At 35.5% G+C, this 21,241-nt stretch overlaps 1 protein-coding gene across 1 annotated transcript in view; it reads left to right on the top strand.

Annotated features, from left to right (window-relative positions):
* LOC110462872 (LIM/homeobox protein Lhx1-like) overlaps positions 1-21,241 on the top strand; it is a gene marked incomplete at its 5' end in the record, with an annotated part of 49,352 nt that overhangs the window by 9,934 nt on the left and 18,177 nt on the right. Inside the window, one exon of the mRNA XM_021517104.1 lies at positions 10,865-11,415. Coding sequence (XP_021372779.1) covers positions 10,865-11,415 — 551 coding nt within the window. The remainder of the gene's footprint in view (positions 1-10,864; positions 11,416-21,241) is intronic.

Below are 21,241 nucleotides of genomic sequence, written 5' to 3'. Positions count from 1 at the left end.
AAATAACATCAAATTGCACAAATTACCGAAAACATATCGGTGATATATTGCAAGTACATTTATTATAGAAAAAAGGACAATATTCTTTGAAGTGCAAAAACTACAACTCGCTTCGTAGACTATCCCATTGTTCTGACTAGTGGTTTCCAATGGGAAGATGTCCCGTGGTTTTTCTCGCAATCAGGTCCATCGTTTTGTAGAGATTGTCTGGCACAATTCCACTCGCTCTTAAATCGATGCATTTCCTTTTATTCTGATTATTTGTCTTTTATTTCTGACGATATTACGCCCGTCCACCTGTTCTCGTCCCACGTTATCGCACCTGAGATGTATTGATAGGGGATCTCCGGCTCACAGACTGCACATTGTACACACATAACTACAGTCGCATTAAAACACTACTACAATCAATACCGTTTATTAATGTTCGGGGTCTTCAAAAGGTACATTTTCACATGCGCCTTCCGTGAACTATCAATCCTCTGTTTATACTCTTTCGAATTCCTTTATTACTTGCAAACAGACACCGTTTTTAATTTTAGAAATATTAAGATTCATTAGTTGTTAATAATGATCGCATACATTTCTGACCTCTTTCCCTTTGAACATTGCAATATATACATATAATTCTACCTCTACCTACAGGAGTTTAATAATCGACTTTTGTCGAATATTTTATTTCCTTCCGTCCTTCCTTCCTTCCTTCTGTTAAGTTCTTCCTTTCCTGTCATCACGATGCCGATGTCACCACGATGGAGCTACCATGGAGTCACTTACAAAGGGAGTTAATAACGTGCGATTTTAACACACATCCCGCACATCGATGCAGAAATCCTTTCTGCTTCATCACTGGAAATTGCATTTGTTGCTACATCAACTGAGATTGAATACAATACTTGTGAACTGTCTTTTCTATTTAAACCGATGTACACAAGTGTTTTGTGATTGTGTTACTGTCGGTTGGGTGGTAAGGCCGATCTGGAGCTCGTGGCGGCCGCCATTGTTGTCCCGGACATGACGCATTATGTATTGTGGTGAGTCGTAGTGCCGAGAGATCAAAGGGGGCCGAGGTTTACCTCTTACGCTACAAACCTGTGACATGTGTACGTTACGGAAAAACAACACGGCTACAACGTGTCGCGTTTACGCTGAATAACGTCCATTGAATCGGTAGCATCAGTCACATTGGTGTTCATCGGGGGAAAACACGGGCTAAGTCCGGGACACGTCAATAGGCGGAATGTCTGCCCCATCACTTACAACTGACAGACACGGGTTCAAAGGAATTATGTAAAGAGAAAATACAGATTGAGATTTATATTAAAAAGAACACTATTATTAGAAATGTATTTATTGTAGTTGAGTAAGTTTTGTTTATTAGGTCGCTGCATTAAATTTTATACTATAGTAAAGTACATACACAGAAATACTATTTAACCTTCCTTCATAGCACATATAATTTATATCCCCTCTCTTGCAAGAGGTTTGATCTATTGCAGTTTCACCTATGTGGCTTCACATTTCTGCACTTTTGTTGGAAAACCTAGATTTCAAATACCTCGATATCGATTATGTAAATGGTGAAACACAAGGAACTTTATTTATATCATTATCTTCTGTATATGGAGTGTAACTTTGAATGTGTCTGCAACAGGTTTTATTCCACACAAAAAGTTCGAGCGCGGTGATATAAGGCCCGGTGTAGCCCAATAACACACCGCTCTGTCAGCCTCCGTCCCCAGGGGTATGGCATGCTTGTGTGCCGCGTTCGATCCCGTTTTAAATGCAAAACGGTGAAATACATTTCCTAGAGTACCTAATTTTGCTATAAATAGCGACTTTAATTTATTATTACGGTAGTCTGGGGTGTCGATTTTCCTGACGATTCCAATCCCCAGTGATTAGTGATGTACTATTCGAAAATCATGTTTCATGGTCTGAGCACATAGTGTAAATACTTCAGTGTGTACACAGTGAGAGTTGCTTTATTGTTTTTGGTGTCCCAATAGAAACACAATGTACTGTTGCAAAGAAACAGGAACTGTTTTATTTTCAAAATTGAGTCACAGAGCATTGGACATAGGATACAATGCATGTTTGTTTCCGTGTCGATTTGATATGAAAATGTATCGAATTGTTCGAGGTTGATATGGAGTGGTACTGGGCCGTTCTAGGTTGAGTTGGAGTGGTACTGGGCCGTTCTAGGTTGAGTTGTAGTGGTACCGGGCCGTTCTAGATTGAGTTGGAGTGGTACTGGGCCGTTCTAGGTTGACATGGAGTGGTACTGGGCCGTTCTGTGTTGAGTTGGAGTGGTACTGGGCCGTTCTAGGTTGATTTGGAGTGGTACTGGGCCGTTCTAGGTTGACATGGAGTGGTACTGGGCCGTTCTGTGTTGAGTTGGAGTGGTACTGGGCCGTTCTAAGTTGAGTATGGAGTGTACTGTGCCGTTCAACATTTTTACCTTCTACATCGGTCAGATCAACACGCCGAAACGTTAATCTTATCTCGATAATTTGGGTGCCGACTGATTCAACTATCCGAAGGTCGTAAATGTGTCTACAATCCCTGATATGTAGTTTTCTATTTGAAAACACTCAATTCTAGCTAAAGTTTAAGAAATAAAATCCGTCATAGCAATATCTTATCCTTTCATCTAGGCCGGAACACTGGAATCAAAGTTTCCGTCGTTTCTAACTAGAAGACTCGAATAGATAACGTCCGCTCCGGATTTTTACCGGATCGATTTCATTATGTTATTGGCCAATGGTACTGCCAGCCAAGTAGAATGAAGATAACTATTTATTCCCGTCCATTACCCTTCATTTCTTCAGTTGATGTCTAAACGATAAATAGTCTCTCAAGCTATTTTAAAAATGTTTGTCTTTTTGTGGAAATCAAAGGTCTTTGTGGCACAGTCATCACCCAGCGTTAATGGCGGGTCTTCACAGTCATTCCCCTGTCATTAATGTAAATTCAATTGCCTGTTTAATTGGGGGCTGTGAGCCCCGCACGATGATCGCTTGTACAGTTGTCGAGAGAGGATTACAGCTCTTACACGGACTCGGGAGACCGGACTCCGGACAGGCTATTACACAATCCATGCAGTTTGACCCTTCCACCTCTACCGCTCCTGTCAGTGCCGTTGGACGAGAGAAGGGCGAGAACAGCTGATTTGTACATTCTTTTCATTACCGACATGTCACGAGTATCGTCTTGTCTACAGAATTGTATTACAACGCTGAAAATTGCATTAGTTTCTCTGGAGAATATTCCGTACTCTCCAAGCAGCGATTCCATTAGCCTGCGATCTATGTGAAGGCTCTAGCTTGACCGCAATGATTCGGCCTTTAGCCACGGTATCAGACCTTGCATATCAACACGACATGTTTAATGGACTCCAAGCCTGACGGCAATCTTCCTCCAATCGGTATATCATAAACGTCCATCGAGTTCACTTCGACAGTATTCTTTAAAGAATTCTGGTAGATACTAAGCTGTCATATCCTAAAAACTTCTTTCCAAATCAAATTTCTGTATAATTAATAGAACTCATGTGAAATGCTATTGAAAACCTGTTTTTTTTCCAAAATTAATTTATGATGCCACGAATATATGTGATTGCTTACTGCGTTCTGTATTTTGTTCAGAGTTACACACTGACATCAATCTAAAACGTTGGCTATCAATATTTGTTCTCCTGCATTAGAATCGCGAGGGCCTTGGTCGCGGTAAACGTGAAAGTATGTAGGATTGCTTCTCAATAAAAGAACCACGAGGACTTTCTTTCAGACGTAACCGACAGAAAGAACTTCCCGATACAATCAAACAAAGGAAATCTTTCCGACACATCCCTCGATTTTTTTTTATCAAAACCACCAAGTTAGTCGGAAAAGTGTTGAGGAAATGGCGGAAGTGCGAAGTCACGTGGTGCCATTCACGTCAGATTCGGTACCAGGTCGTAAAGACGGGCGCGCTGGCAGATGGACAAAGTAGTTGTTTATGGAGTGTACTTTCTTTCTCCTCGCTGTATTTCGTCTACAAATCAGGAATTCTAGGCTGCATGTACTTTATCTGGCCACCAAGGTCATCAGTCGAGTAATGCAGGATTCGAGAATAAGGAACATGACTTTGAAAACAAATCCTTTATTACCATCAAAAATGTTCACCATTTAGCAGTTAACAGGCAATTTAACAGACAACTAACAATTTCGAAATTGGAAAAAGACAAACATGTCCAAAACAGAGATGTTTTTCTTAACAAAATTACCCTATTTCTCGTAGTGGAAATATATTTCGATCTGATGTCTTTCCATATCGAACTGGGTTCTTTTCCTGAAGTAGGTGAGTGTTTCAATAGGGAACCTTAGTTTTCCAGAAACGCTGTTTGTTTTATCCAAGTATCAGAGGCCCATCCATATTGTATTCTCGAAAACTTAGTCAAATCTGGCACGGTGAAAACGTGATGCGTTAGAGGGCGCGTCGGTGACTTCTTTTTTGTCATTGTCGGCTCCAGATGACATTTTTCTACGACCTATTTATGTTGTGTAATAACGCTTAAACTAAAGAAGGTGAATCGGTAAAGAATCGGCAGACATATGAAAGTTTAAACACGTCATGTTTTTTGTAATATTCTCATGAAACTGTCCAATATTTGTTGCCATAAGAATAACCCTTTAAAATTGACTAGACAAGATTATGACTGAATAACAGTAGGGTATGAGAGTTGACAATAAACCTGCTGAAATAAAATAAATTCGAAACATATCTCTTTTTTTTTATTTGAACTATAGTTTTGTTCTAGGCTTCATCACAACCCTCACTCGTGAAGAGGGATAGCAACGTTAGTGTTGGAGAAAAGATGCTTTAAATGGCCATAAAACCATTCCACACTCAGCAATATTGTGACAACAACTTGTAAATTAGAAGCTGACGATTATCTTTTCTTTGATCATCTGTGCGTTTCGATCGAATGCAGACTAATCTATGTCATTCCTGCTTCTAATGGACCCAGTACAACATTTACTCGCACCATTTAGTCTCCTATACCCAACCACTGTTTACTCTGAGAATCAATATCAGCTTCTGCTCTTGCTTTTTTCTAGCCTAAGTATCCGAAATCTATCCCTCTCGTTACTGGCGTTAACGCGTGTTTGAAGAGGTATTGAGTTCTATAGAAGCAGTTAGAAATCTTTAGATAATGATTAATTGATGATATTAATCATGTCGCTCTGTGGCGAGTCTTATCAGATTCTTTGCGTTCTTACATCTTCGAGGAATAGTATCGACTAGAATCCTCATGTTTAAGCAGCTTTTGTTTGAAGTTTTAATTGTTCCCAACAATCGAAAGTTGAGTCAGTCACATACCGGAAATCAAAGAATTTTCGCTTCCGATTCGTTTTGATCGATGTCAGTAAGAAGCTTACTTTGTCACATTTGAGGACGAATACCAAAGCGTCTGAGACAGCTTGACCTTGTATTTGTAGTATCATGACCCGGACATAGCACTGGATTCACGATACTGGGTTTGTGCCCCATAACCTTTTGTTCTCACAAATACGTCATTGATATATACAATACATAATTGAATCAATTGAAAACGTTAAACAATGTCTATAAATAATTTCCTTTTAAATATGATAAGGAACATATCGAACAAGCAATTACAAGCTATATTTGTTCCCTCACTTTTGTTTGAATTGATTAATTAAAATGTTGATATCCTTAATAGTAAAATTACAGATAATTTACCAGCGTGATAACTCAATTAATAATTTATCTCCATACACTAACGGTAGATTTGAGGAAAAAAATATCAATTTCTGTAGGTTATTATTTTAAAGTTTATTTAATTTCATATTCAAGATTTGGATCAAGATAGATGCTTGGAATTGTTAGTTCTCACGGGTAGTATAGAAAACCCCTGTTACTTCCTCTGTCGCTTTCTGGTGTGGTCTGGAGAAAAGATGCATAAGTAGTAGATTTAATATATATAGTATATACCTAGTAGTTTTTATTCCTTCAGGAAAGCCAAATAAACTCCGTTTATCTTATCGACTCCTAGTTGAATACACATGGAGAAATATAGGGACTTTATTACTCCATCTCATCTTTGATCAAGGTTGAAGATTTTAGGCATATTTTCTTTAATCAAATGCTCATTAAAGAGTGTAATACTTTAATAACGGGGCAGATAAATTGTACCACACACGTCACAGGGAGATGCTAAGATTAGACTATCTGTATGTGATAGGTATATTCAACCCAGGAATTGAAAAACGGGCTAACTACATTTATACACAGTTTTGTAATAAGAATATATTACTTCTTACCAATTGATTTATGTGGAGTAATCCACATTTAATCTAGAATCAAAGGTTATGGAACGCAAGATAAAATATATATTTCTCTGAATAGTAACGGCTCTGGAAAATATCACAAATTACCAATGTGTTGGTAGTGCAATTCCCATTAGCAGACAGATTCATGATATATTTTCATCATTTCAATCAAATTAATCAGGATTGAGAATAAAGAAGTCTTAATGCTAGTTGATATATTTCCTTGAAACGAAACCTTTTCAAAAATATTCAGAAACTGATAAAATTTCGGTTGTCGAGTTGATACAAACGTTTGTGTACCGATTCCCAATAATGCTTTGTATAATTTTTCTTTTCTTTGTGGGCGTCTTTTATAGCCGGTGGTAATTTATTCGATCATGCTTTCTATGTCTATACGGAAATAAAGCCAAACAACCGTATAATATCCTTCGAAACCTGAAGAAAAACTAATAAAACATTAAAAACAAACACACAAATAAACCGCAAAATATTTCTTGAAGGAACAAACGGAACACTTAACTGTTGGCAGCTAAAATATTCCGCTTAACGTGATTATTGGTTCCGCAAACTCGATTTGCGTCCAACATTTAACGAAGTTGACGTCGACTTCTCTTTCTTGTCTGTTTCGTGTTTTCATTTTCATGGGAGATAATAAAAGAGGGTATTATTAGAGGGGATGCGACACAAATTGACCCCACAGACTCAATCGTCTCTCATTATCACAAATAAACAGCGCTTTTCATCAGGGTGTTGCTTCCCGAATTGTTCACGCTCGCCTTCGCTTACCAAGCATTGATCCGAAGCTCGCCCAGGACCTGCTGGCTCAGTTCTGTCTAATGATGGGGACTAATCGCTCCCTTTGGAATCTAATGTAATGTGTTAAGATGCTAAACAAGGTCTAAATAGAAGGTTTTAGGCTCAAAAAATCGAATTAACATCTTGGCTATTTGTAAGCACGTTGTTATCCCTGTGCCTTGATTGGCTGGGTCTCCGGTCTCTCAAAACACATATACATGTTCAAATATACACATATTCATGAAGCTATTGGACATGGTTGTCGTACCAGTATCTGAACAAAGAATGCATATCAGCTGTCAATAATATTGCTGTTTATAGGTCAGTTGGCGAGGATGGTTGATAGTTGTTTAGAAAACGTCGCTTCTAATCAATAATCTTCCAGATTGTTAGGTCGTGTTGTGGTACTCTGACAAAGAACGCGCTACAGACAAATATTTGTTATTCCCAGCCTCATTCATCATTTTCTTGAAAGTACAAAAAAACATTTGTTATTTAAAGATTTTCTGTACGAACAATATGTGATACAAATATATAAAGGCTATTTTAACTGTAACGCTGTTACCTACATATTTTTACTTTAATATTTGTTTTAATTCAAATATCGATATTGCATCAATTATATTGCTTTGGTTAGTGTTCCTGAAAAAATATCACATTTCACCAATGTTTTTATTGAAACATAGGTGATAATCAACGATTCCTATTGTTGATACGTTCGTCTGTACTAAATGTTTAGAATTACTAAGGTGATGGAACAGGCATATTAGACACCAACAATGCTTTGTCAAACATCTCGTTGATTTATTGTCTAAACATCAATATAGAAAAGAAAACAATGTAAAATATATATTAAACGCTATTTTACATTTTGCAATTACCATTTCTAAGGACATGTCAAGGAATGTTTATATTATAAGAAATCGGGTATACCTACTACATACAAAAGGGGACAAGCTTGAAAAATTATTAATAGCCAATAGTTAATTAAATTATAGAATTTATATGGAATATTGTTTTACATTGTGGGATTACTGAATGTCAAGGAATACAGTATTATTAGAACGACTGCACTATATGCAAAAGAAGACACTTTTTAAAAATTTCCCAATAATTAATCCTAGAACACATCAAACACGCAATGTGTTTGTTTGATAGTAAAACACTTATGAACTCCTATGAAGTCGTTTAGGGAATAACGAATGATGTCGTGAACGTAACGTGGTTTTCGGGTCAAACTGTTGTTGTGTAAAGTGCATGTATTGCATGCTTGTAATCTCGCACCGACTTGTGAAATCTCGTGTAGGGTTTCCCTAATCTCGTTAGTGGAACCCATTCTGGCCTGTTATGCTATTCCGTGAAATCTGTAGCCCCGAGATACAGACATTGGTATTAGTGAGTATAATGGTAACACCTGTGTAGGAATAGGGAAACACGAGCCGGGTCTGATTGCGTGTGGTTCTCCTAGCTTTCCCTTTGTCTCACGTTATGCGGATCAATTTACATATTTCAGATTATGTTACATGCTGGTATACTAGTTATAGTGAGGTCAAAATTCAATATATCATATACTTATATATAAGAAATATGATTCGATATTATGTGATTATTATTAGAAATACTTGTTCAACTTCAGTATTTTCTTTTATTTTCATTGAAAATACGACGAGAACAAAACAATGTTTTTCATATTAAAATTATTTTCGCATGAAAAACCCCATTAAAGCTGTGAGGATAACCTATTTATAGTTTTGTTAACTTACATTCTTTATATACCATTACAGTTCTTAAACATTTGTGCTGATTTGGTGAAAACTACTACGCTATTATTATTTATTTTCCACTACTAAATATGCGATATTAAATTTGTATATATTTTTTAAAATGAAAATCATCTATATTTTTACTTTATTTATTATGTTACGTATGTTGCCTGTAACTGATATAATCCGATATACAAATATATATGTGTATATATACATATTATACCTTGTGTTTATATGATTTCTTGTACATGCATTTCGCTTGCCTGTCAAAAGCACAATGCACTTGATTCTACTACCTAAACAAATAATACCAAATGTACGTTTAAGCTGCACTTTGGCGATGTTTTTTTTTTCTAAAGTCGTTAAAATAAGTGGCACCCGAATTTTGTCGAAGTGTTTTCAGACACTTTGGTCATTATTACTCGGCAGGTATCAGGAGGAAATTCTCCCGCGGATGTAATAAATAGTCCCCCTAATCGGCAGTCGTGCTGTGACCGGTGTCTCGTCCGCCGCTAAATGTTTCTCTAGAACCATGTTAAACTCGGGTCCTTTGAACTCAAATGCCCGCTTACTTTTCTCTCACAAAATATGAATTTATAATAGATATGAGGAAACATTTGCAAACTTGGACCGTTTCTGGGCGTACTGTGTAACTGACGGCTGTAGTTTTTTTTAATGAAAAGCATATGGAACTCGATATACATATTTTAAAAAAATCCACTTTCAATAATTTAAGTACGTGAAGAATGTTAAATGTTACAAATTCATAGACCTCCATACACCATAGAATGAAGTGTGTGATTTTTGTTTTGAAAATACTGTTTTATGAAACATTTCTTTGGATTTATTTCCTGATATAAAATAAAAAGATGCATTTGTGATGGTGTTATCTAGCACTCTGGAGGGGGTATGTTTTCCCCGTCTCCCGTTACTACTTCTGAGGACGATAATTTTTATAATACTAGTCGTATCGCTCAACATCGTGTTAATTCGGGGTCTGAAGTCGCGGGGTTATCTCGCGCGCTCGTAACTGTACATGTAGACCTGATAACGAAGACAGAAAATTAAAAAAATGTCCCAGTTTTATGCAAGGAATCCATTATTTCATATTCGACGTACAAACAATTTAGATACGCACGTGCTTTTCCTACGGCTTTAAAAAGATAACCGTTTGTTCATTGTAGTTTCAAGAGACTATCCCTATCTGAGTTCGATTTAATACAAATTATATGTCCCATCGTTATAACCTTTCGTCTTTATTACTGATTTAAAAAATGACAAAGAAGTGTTTCTTATTTTTGGCAAAAACAGCTTACGATTTTATCAGCTCTTAGAAAACCGGAATAACGTGAGAAGGGTGTTAGTTGGAGCTGTAAAAATAGGAATGGTTAAATGCCTCGTGGAGGTTATATATGGGGTGGGATTATTTGTGTAAATCTGAACAACACCATGCAAATTTAATCATTTATTTAAGTGCTCTTGCTGACTAACCGAGAATTTCATGTTATCTTTATTGAATTCCAAGCATTCCATGGTCTGCATTTAATATAGAAGATACATATCTGCATGAACATTTAATTTTGAAACAGTATGCTTTGATTTGCTCTGGAGGCATGTCATACAATGTCCTCTGATAAATATTATACTTTATGGAGTTAAATGATTTATACCTTTTATATGTAATGCTCATTACTACAGGGTATGAGTTGATGATTTGCTATGGTCTATAAAATATTGCTTATGTTTCAAAATGTATGGTTTTATTGCTGTGCAAAATTTTGCATACAGTTCATCTTTTGATATTTTGAAAGGGAAATATTGTCATTTTTTTTTTTATACCTTTTTACTTTCTAAACGGTTAAAATTCTCTGAATTTGTATCCTAGCTATTTTTTTTATATTATGTCTAGAATTCAAAGTAATGAGGACAAATTTTGATAACTCTTTTTATTTTCTAATTTCCCAGGTTCTTCAGATATAGAGGACGAAGCAGAACTCGACCATTTGGAGCATACGGCGAACCTTTCAGACAGAGACTTCAGCATCGATGGTGAAAACAGTACAGAAATAGACACCAAGGAAAACGTATTGTCTAGTATCACATTAAACAACAACACAAACATTACCAATAACAACAACAACAACAACAACATCATCAATAACAAAAACGACATGAACTCAATCCCCTCGAGCCCCGATCCTCTAAAGGACGATACAGCTCTGCTTAAAATATCCTCAGACTCGAACCATAGTACACAAAGTTGTGACACGAATGGAAATTCTATTCCTCCCAACCCGGGTCAAACGACACCCGAGGGGGATGACAGATCGTGCGAGGAATTGGTTGAAGGAAGTGCTAATTCTACTGCCGGAGCCAAACGGCGAGGACCAAGGACTACAATAAAAGCAAAACAATTGGAAGTTTTGAAGTCAGCATTTAATGCTACTCCTAAACCAACACGTCACATCCGGGAACAGCTAGCTCAGGAAACGGGACTCAACATGAGGGTCATTCAGGTACGGTTGTTTTTTCAATTTTTAGTTTAGCTTTAAAATGTATCAAATGAAAACTCGTTTGGACAATCATCTATTTCAATTCAGACTTACCAATCTCCTTTTGATATTTGTTTGCTTTAAGGATGATTTTTTTTTTGAAATTACCATGAACGTAAAGTCGAGTTGTTTTGTTCTTTTTTCTTTAAAAAAGCTGTTTCAATACACATATATCATGGTTAGAATCAATAGCAGGTTTGGTTTGAGGGTCAGAATTTGTTTTGAGATGTGTTTATATATTTTGGATTGTTTTGTCAATGGTTCTAAAATATTCTAAAAGTCAACAAAAGATTTAATAATATTTGTGATAGGTTGAAGATGTTAGGTTGAAGACATAACTTGTATATATTTTCCGGAAATGCAAATTTGTTTATAACAAACAGCTTCATACGAGTATGGAATCGGACGCTGTAGTTTGCTGACCTTTTAATACTACTAACTTGAATGGTGTTTTCCCAGACCGTAAATTCCTTAAATGTACGTCCACAAGATTCAAACGTGGACAGTGAATGTCTGTAAGCTTTAAGAAAAGGTTTCCAATTTCAGTCCTACCCTGCTTTTTACAGGGACACAATAAAGCCCAGGGCGAATGACGGCCCGAATCTTTGTGGATTTGTTTTGACGCCTGCGGGTGTTTTCATTTCATTTGCACGGTGAGACGCCTGTGACACAGAAAGGAGCAGTACCAACTCCTGTATTCACGAATTTCTGTGTCGGTATTAACCTTTCAGTTCTCCTGTATAGACACACAGCCAACGACTCGCTGAAACCTGTAACAGGATTTCTCGTTAGAGATATACCTAGCATTGCACCCGCTTAATACCTGGTCTCCCCCATAATTTGAATGCTATCAATCAAAATAGCATCATTTTTCATTAAGTAATTACGTAGAAATAAACATATTTATCAATAACATTCTCGTTCTTATAACATTTGATAGATATATTATATCGTTAATATTTGTTCATCACAGTTTTCGAAGTAAATCCATATGTCTTCATTTTAATGAATGGTAAACCTTGGAAATATCCGGACCAAATTGGTCAAATATTAAAGTGTATTGATTTAGTACGTTAACAATGAAAAGTCACACAAGTTATAATGCCAAACCTATGTAAAACAGATGATATTGCGCTGCAGTAAAATCACACCATTGTCGTTCTGATATGTTTTATTTTCATTAAATATGCAAGAATCGCTTCTGCATAATACAATAGAAAAAACTAATAAGCCCATAAATATTCAGAGCTTGCAAATCCTGGTGCTTTCGATTGATGCTTGACATAGATTGTTTTAATTTGTGTTATAGGAACCGTTAAAATATTCTAGATGACAGCGAGAAAACCTTATTCTTTCTTTATTTATTTTATTATTTTATCTCGTTCGAACATATTGATAATTTCTTAATCAAACCGGACGTATCGTATCAGAATTGTTTTTATAATTTATATAGTGTTAAACATGTATCATAGGCTTGAGGTAAATCAACATCAAATCCATAATGGCAAACTCGCAAGGAATTGTTCTCATATATATATTTTGAAAAAATATCTTTTGATATAAAATGTAATAAAATATCTTCAAAATAAGAAACGAAGGAATGGTATCCACCATTGGCATTGGTAAAAGATACCGAGATACAAAAACTGGATGTAAAACCGGGTAGAACGGTTTGTTTATTAACTTCAAGTAAAGTTTAACAATTTTCTTCGTAACAGGACCTGAATGAATGTGGTAGTGAAACTTAGGCGATATAAAAGACTGGAAATTAATTATCATCCGATAAAAAAGACTTAAGTAGAACTGCTGCAGATGTAGAGTTATAGGGTCGGATTTATACAGCTCTGATTGTATTCCAGTATGGTAAGTATCTGGTTTCCTGTCATAGAATTAAAATATGATTAAGACTAAAATCTAGGCCTGTACATAATGTGAAACGAACGGACCTTGGTAGATAGATATATGGAAATGAATTTTTGTATGGATGTGTTACACATTAATCTAAACGTTTATACCCATAAGTTAAAGGTACGATGTCGAAACAGGACCTAAATAATTATAACAGCTTGTGAGTTCTTCAAAACGAATTACCTGTGCTATCATTGTGCAAGTGTAAATTTGGAAGCAATAAACATTGGACCACAGTGCGTAAACATTTAATAACTCGAGCTCAGTGAAACTTTACCGTGCTTCTGTTAAACGTTTAATTCAGCCGGCTACAGCTGTTCCCAGAGTGTCGTCTTTACTTGCGAGTTTATTCTTGATAAAATGCTTTTTTAATTGACCCGAGCCTGTTTGTAACTATATTCAGATTAACGTGTAAGCCAACGAAATGACAACAAACGTTTTTAATTGACCAGAGAATATTTATAACATCATTTAATTAGAACAATCTCAAAGGACAACAACAAATCGTTTTACTTACCAAGAAATATATACTTATATTTGAGAACAAGTGAGATTACATAGAACATTTACAAACATCAGCTGCATGACAAACAGTTTTGGGATAATCTCACAACCTTGTAATTGTTCCCAACGACTTCAAAGAAGTCATAACGAAGCGGCACCACCTCTTCACGCACACTGGCGATTAAATAATTAGCCATGTACATTATTATATAGCGGCTTTAATTATCTATGATAAAAGCGAGAGGAATGTCGGCTTTGTGTGCGATATATATACTCAAGGTTTTAGATAGCATACATGCTGTCGACAGTTCATTGAAACAACGTTTGAGTGAACTATGAAAGCAAGTGAACATTTACCAGATCGAAATAATTGAAATAAACAACTTTAACAAGGAAAGTCATGTTAAGGTTTAAGGACAATACAAAAACGATTTTAAGCGTATTATTAAAATGAAGAATCACATGTTTGTCCGAATGAAAACAATACATTTGTCATCAACCTGATTTTAGTATTGATTTAGATTTTTATGGATATATAAAACATTATTTAAATGGTTGATACATAAGTATAAAATTACTAATATTGCTTAAGTTGCTCACGAGCTTCTTAAGATAAGTTCCGTTTTAAAGAAAATTTCTTTGCAAACACAACTTGATACTATTGTGAATGTCATTTGAATTACACTTATTAAAAAAAAGCTTTTATTGAATTTACGTACTTTGTAATTTTAAATTGTAAATATACAAAATCTTACTTGTTTCACGGCGGTAATTTCACGGTATGAGACTATAAACTTGAGTAGCTGTATATAAAACACCACAATGAACGGGTATTTCCGTTGGGAGGGAGAAATTAATATGATAACAAAATATATGAAATCTTTGAAATGCGTCACACGTTATAAGAGCTACTTCATCAATATTGTCTTATCTAATTTCTTAAACAGTTTCATAGAATTATACAAATGTACTGCGTTCATTTAAAGGACCTTTATTTTATGCAAATGTACATTAATATTAACAATAACTGTAAATGTTCAGAGATATTGTCCATTTACATTAAACATTAAATTTTGTTCTCGTTTACAAGGTCTGTTTTCATTTAGTGGTAGACTTACGGACAGAACGTTTCAATGCATTCCATATAGCACCAGCAGCCATTAGTTTCACTGGAATTTTTCCACTGAATATTTCGGTATCTCCCAAAAACAATGGATCCACGAAAACGCCATACTGTGGTAACTGAAAACGTCATTATTAACAGCACAAGTGATGGAAACAATGTTGCGCGCATGGAAAGAATTAATTGTGATATTTCTGGTTTATTAAGTATTAATATGTATATTTAAGATGTTTTAGCTAATACTTATAAATCTGTTATACGATACGTTAACGCTGTGGGTTATCCTTTTCAAATATGCACTGGATAGTACATGGACATTAGTGAAGCCGAAGCAGAGCAAAAGGGGATATTTTGGCATTACTTGAATGTATAATTTCATGCATTGTCATGTCTCCTTATCCAACCTTAATTTCAGACTTTCACAAAGCACTTAAAGACATTTAATATTATAAAATAATACCAATACCATTTCTTAGGACATTCTGGAATACTCAAATTTATAAATACATTATGAAAATTACGTCATTATTAACTGCATTTTGAAAATTTCGCTTTTATCTTAAATAGTTTCACTGTACGGCTGTCACGACCGTCTACATTGATGTATTCCCTCAGCAAACACCCCTACCCACCTACCCTGATATCATGTATGATATATGTGTTTTCAAACGGTGGTACCGCGACTCTAGATTGTTAATGATGTCTACTTCATCTACCTGTGATTTACCTACGACGTCGTCGAGCTGACGACAAAAGGCTGCGATTTCCTCCACACGATATGGTTGACAGGTCCGAAAGTTATCGAGCAAATTTGCCTCCAATGGCGGCCATAAATCATATTCGTGACTGTCGAAAGCATTTTACGTTAAGTTTACATATCAAAAATATATTCAGCATGATTAAAGGGAAAACTAGCTAAAAGCATTCAAGTGCAACGTTTTCTTATGAAATACTTAGGCATATGATAGAAGAGCGTTCTCGTTTCAAAAGGGCTGACGACAAAAGTGGTACTTTGTTTGCGTGGAGTCGTCAGGAGCTTATGCCACCCATACTCCGGGTGGGGAGACCCGAGGCATGATGGGACGATATCCTATAGAGTCAGTCAGCCGTGACGAACTCACAACACCACTAGATCATAGCTATACCCTAATATACACTTTTTGATTAATGAGTATGGCGGAGATGAGTTGGTTCTGGGGAAGGGGTGTATATGCGCAATTTTCATCACTCTAAACGATTAGGGTTCGCACAAGATCCCTTCGCTGATAAAATGATACAGGACGAGTATGTGGCACGTGATCCACGAGAAAAAACGAGCGACACAACTAGTCGATAAACATTTTTCTAACGTTACACGATGAAAGTGAAATGATAACGGGAAATGGATTTTGCTTGTTTTTTATTTACCAGACTACCGCCAACCAGTCCGGTCTCAGTTTCCTTAGCATGCATGGCATGACGTGATCTGATTGGTCCACGTGATAAATTGCTATTTTTTCATATGTAAATTAGATATAATTACCTAAATAATTTCCAAAGTGAAAATTTTATGTTTAATTTAACCTTTAATCCAATTTCTTGAAGATTTGTTGATATCTTATCAAGTTTTTTCTTTATAAAGTCGTGTTTTAGTTTGTAAACGTTAGTTAGTCGAAATATGACCTCCATATTATCTGTGATTGAAAAGTCATGAATCATACATAATGACTGGAAAAAGTCTATCTATTAATCTATTGGCTAATAATGGATTTCAATCATTTAAAAATCTCCTTGATAAATATTTCAAGAAATGTATGAAAACCATACGTTAATGGGTTTTAATGAAAATATTAACGCGGTATTATGAGTTTTTAATGCACGTGTCAAACTTTTTACAATTAATATAGAGATCTTGATTGTCCATTAGATTATTTATAATTTCGTTACATTCTGCTTCTCCAATATAAGCCCTATCTTACTATGTGTTATTGTGTGCAACCAGTTTTTAAGTAACGGTAATAAAAAATCACCTTTCTGGTCATAGCGTCACTTGCAAATTGAATTTATGAATATAATACCGTATAATGAGTTTGATACAGTGAAAGGGTCTAAACTGGAAAATGAATTTTTGAGAAGAATTATGTAAAGTGACATCAGCTTATATTAGGGTAACACATTTCTGATGAGGAAGATTAATGATGGCCTTTGTGTGTATTAGCATTGGGTTGAATGCATGAAGTGCTGGGGAATTTAACAATTTGCTATCGATAGCGGAAGAAATAAGGATTTTTGTGACTTTTGTCTGTCTTTTAAAGAATGTAGTAGATGCAGGCGTGAATGTGATCGTACTCGATGACCCTTTTATCTGCAACTTTTGCCCATTACATTGACTTATTGCCACTAGGGACCGTACTACTGTAGCCACATAACTATACAATGAACATTCTCATTAAATGTAAAGAGGTTTAATTTATACTACCCACCGTTCTATTGGACTTATACATGTGTTTGGTTTTTTGTTCTAAAACAAGTTATTTGGTACTATAACATGTTATTTTGTGCTAAAACATGCTATATTGTGCTAAAACATGCTATATTGTGCTAAAACATGCTATATTGTGCTAAAACATGCTATATTGTAAGAATCTAATTTTGGTTGTTTTGTTAAAATAACTCCTCTAGTTCCATCGTTTGCTAACTTGTAAATAAAAATAAAATGTATTCATTAAGACAAATTGTGGCAATTCTTATTATGTAAAGAACGTAACGTGCCTTTTCCCACATAAAGGGTTGCTCTTCACCCCTTAACGTTGGAAAAAGGACATGAAGGGATCTTTTGAAATTAAGATTTATCACACCTGTGTTAGTTTAAAAACATCCCTGCATTTAGGAAACATCTTATAAAACAGTTCTAATATGAATTGATCATAAATTTGTTTTTTAAATTCATCAGAAATAAATTATTCAATTGCTATAATACTAATACTGACAATGTACAAAAGGTCAAAACTCTGCAAGATTCGTTTAAGATCTATTTTACCTCCATATATCATAATGATCCTGCAAAACTTATCGCTGTACTTTCCCTTTAATAGCTTCATACATATACATACACGAGAAGAATGGCTATACTGGTATTTGGAATGTTATACTACAGTAGACGATAGGAAAGTTAAGTGGGAACCAGGTTAGTGCATCCGGAAGCGCTGCGCTACCTTACAGAATCAGACGAAGAAGTATCGGATAGATTTCTCTCAAATATAATTTAGAGAGTATTTTCAATTATGACAATGTCTGTAAAGATCTCTCTCGATATAATTTAGAGAGTATTTCCAATTATGGCAATGTCTGTAAAGATCTCTCTCGATATAATTTAGAGAGTATTTCCAATTATGGCAATGTCTGTAAATATTTCTCCCAATATAGTTTAGAGAGTATTTCCAATTATGACAATGTCTGTAAAGATTTCTCTCAATATAATTTAGAGAGTATTTCCAATTATGGCAATGTCTGTAAAGATTTCTCCCAATATAGTTTAGAGATAATTTCCAATTATGGCAATGTCTGTAAAGATTTCTCTCAATATAGTTTAGAGAGTATTTCCAATTATGACAATGTCTGTAAAGATTTCTCTCAATATAATTTAGAGAGTATTTCCAATTATGGCAATGTCTGTAAAGATTTCTCCCAATATAGTTTAGAGATAATTTCCAATTATGGCAATGTCTGTAAAGATTTCTCTCAATATAGTTTAGAGAGTATTTCCAATTATGACAATGTCTGTAAATATTTCTCCCAATATAGTTTAGAGAGTATTTCCAATTAAGACAATGTCTGTAAAGATTTCTCCCAATATCGTTTAGAGAGTATTTCCAATTATGACAGTGTCTGTAAAGATTTCTCTCAATATAATTTAGAGAGTATTTCCAATTATGACAATGTCTGTAAAGATTTCTCTCAATATAATTTAGAGAGAATATCCAATTATTACAATGTCTTTAAGCGAAAACAATGGAAATCACAGAATCTTTTAAAAAGGGTGTCCACACGTTCATTAAAAAGCAAAAAAAAAGCCACAAGAATGGAAAAGGAATCAACTAAAGGTAGATTCACAGATAACAATCAGTATCAGTTACTTGTTACTGTTTATTTATCAACCGGGTAAGGTTCGTACTCGTGTTCGTGTCCCAGAAAGTCATTTATTGTTTTATAAGGCGACCTAACACGTCCTATCTAAAACACTCTGTAATAGGCCTAACATTGGCCCCGTTAAGGACTTTGTACGACCATCAATTATATTGTTCTGGCCATTAGGTGTCGTAAAGATGATATCGCGTAGAGGTACGATATCGATAGGACTTGACAGGCAATTCCTACGGGATTAGTGGATATATGAGACCCCGAATGTTTTTCCAAGTTGCAATCTGTAACGATTAATGTCATTGATTTTGTTTCTTTATAAACTAAGTAAGACGTGTTTGATAAAGATAAGTAAGTGGCCATCTTATACATAGACAGATATTCGTGTAATATCACGGCTAGATGCAATATAGTATGTCGAACAACGTGTTTATTGCATTAACGACTGCGAGGAAAATATTTTTCATATATAAAATGTCTTCATCTATTATTTAGAAATTCAAAGTAACATTTTATGTGGTAAAAAATCAGGAACTAAATAAAGTTAATGAATCTGATCGACCACGATAACAACATTGTCCCCCTATATAATTATTCATAACCACATCTCGAGGTTGCGCCCTGAACAGCTGTTCAATAAGCGCGAGCTAATGTGTCTGTAATTTATTGAGTTCGATTGCTAGGTCTTACAGTGTCTCCTTCCCACTAACAACAATGGTTGTTGACTGTTAATAATGTCCTCCGCACGACCTGATGGATCAATGTTAGCGTAATGATGGACCGGGTGTGTCTTGCCTGACATAGTGTCAAAACCTTCACTACCACCAAACACTATCCCAACGCTGCCACCAAAAGCGACCCAAATCAGCTGCGGTACTTGCACATGTTACCGGATCGAAATTCGATCCAATACATTTTTATTTGGGTCATCATCATGAATAAGACTGGGGAACGTTTTTTTATAGACGTTTGGCAATGTATCACAACTTACTTGCAATATTTCCAAATGTTTATATCTAAATGCGATGGGAAAACCCCTTTCTGGAAATTCTCCCATTTTCGTAATACCGTGGTACAATATCTTCTCTTCGATCTTCATAAATCAAATTTCTTTGGATCGAATGTAATTTTTCTTTGAGAACAAAAAAAACTTAAGCGATCGTGAGCAGCCTTTTTAAGCTCGCTCAAGAGTGGAAGTCGAGATTCGGAAACTGATAATTTTCATATTTCCTGCCTGGAGACTACGTGGAGGACAAACTGGCAGTCTGTCCCAGTCGACCGAAGCGCCTCCTGGTGTATAATGTGTATTTGATCCGGTGTCGGGGCTGACAAGCGATTCCCCGTCATATTTAGACAGTTACCCACAGATAATGCGACTTTTGAGCCACTTAGGAATCTTGGGATCTCCCTAACTGTATGACGTCATCAATTCCATCGATTCGACTTTGTCGGAGAAATGATCGGTATTACTTGATAAATTATTGTACAATGAGTCTGGTTGAAAATGATTCAGTCATTTCCTGTCATGAAATAAACAGTAGTTATTTTTTTATTTTTTTTTATTTTAACACATCAATTAAAAGAAGCTTACTTAGGAAATTATTCATTGTTTAGATAAACAATTTGATAACGAGCGGAATCAAATTTCGTGAATAATTTTAATTACCGTAGTAAATTTGTTTATTATTTTACCTGTTCATCCTTAATTAAAGCATAACTTTACGTTAAATACACAAATTAATAAAAATGAAATAAAGCAACGGAATAGTGCATAAGTTTTTTATTAGGATTATTATTACCATAGACAACGGTAAATGAATACCAGTATGAGAGATGCGTGTTGTAACGATAAAAGATATGTCTATTTCAACTTGTCTATTTTAAGCTCTCGTAGTTCAATACATTACAAACGTTCAACTGAACGTGATGGCGCCATCACCATGACCGTGTAGGGTACAAGTAATGGCGTGACGGAATACATTTATTATAACTTTATGTTCGCACGCTGTGCTATTCTGCTCACGGTTCGGGCGATATACGGACATTTTCACGAGCTCACACCTCGATATTCCCGGTCCCCGGTCCGGCTCTCCTACCCTCCAGAGAGTTTTTTCCGTCAGGGCCCGACGCCTGCCG

Source organism: Mizuhopecten yessoensis, unplaced genomic scaffold, assembly GCF_002113885.1.
Source record: "Mizuhopecten yessoensis strain PY_sf001 unplaced genomic scaffold, ASM211388v2 scaffold10839, whole genome shotgun sequence".
Taxonomy (NCBI): domain Eukaryota; kingdom Metazoa; phylum Mollusca; class Bivalvia; order Pectinida; family Pectinidae; genus Mizuhopecten; species Mizuhopecten yessoensis.
The sequence above is the reverse complement of the archived record's forward strand: the minus strand, read 5'-3'. Positions and strand labels throughout refer to the sequence as shown.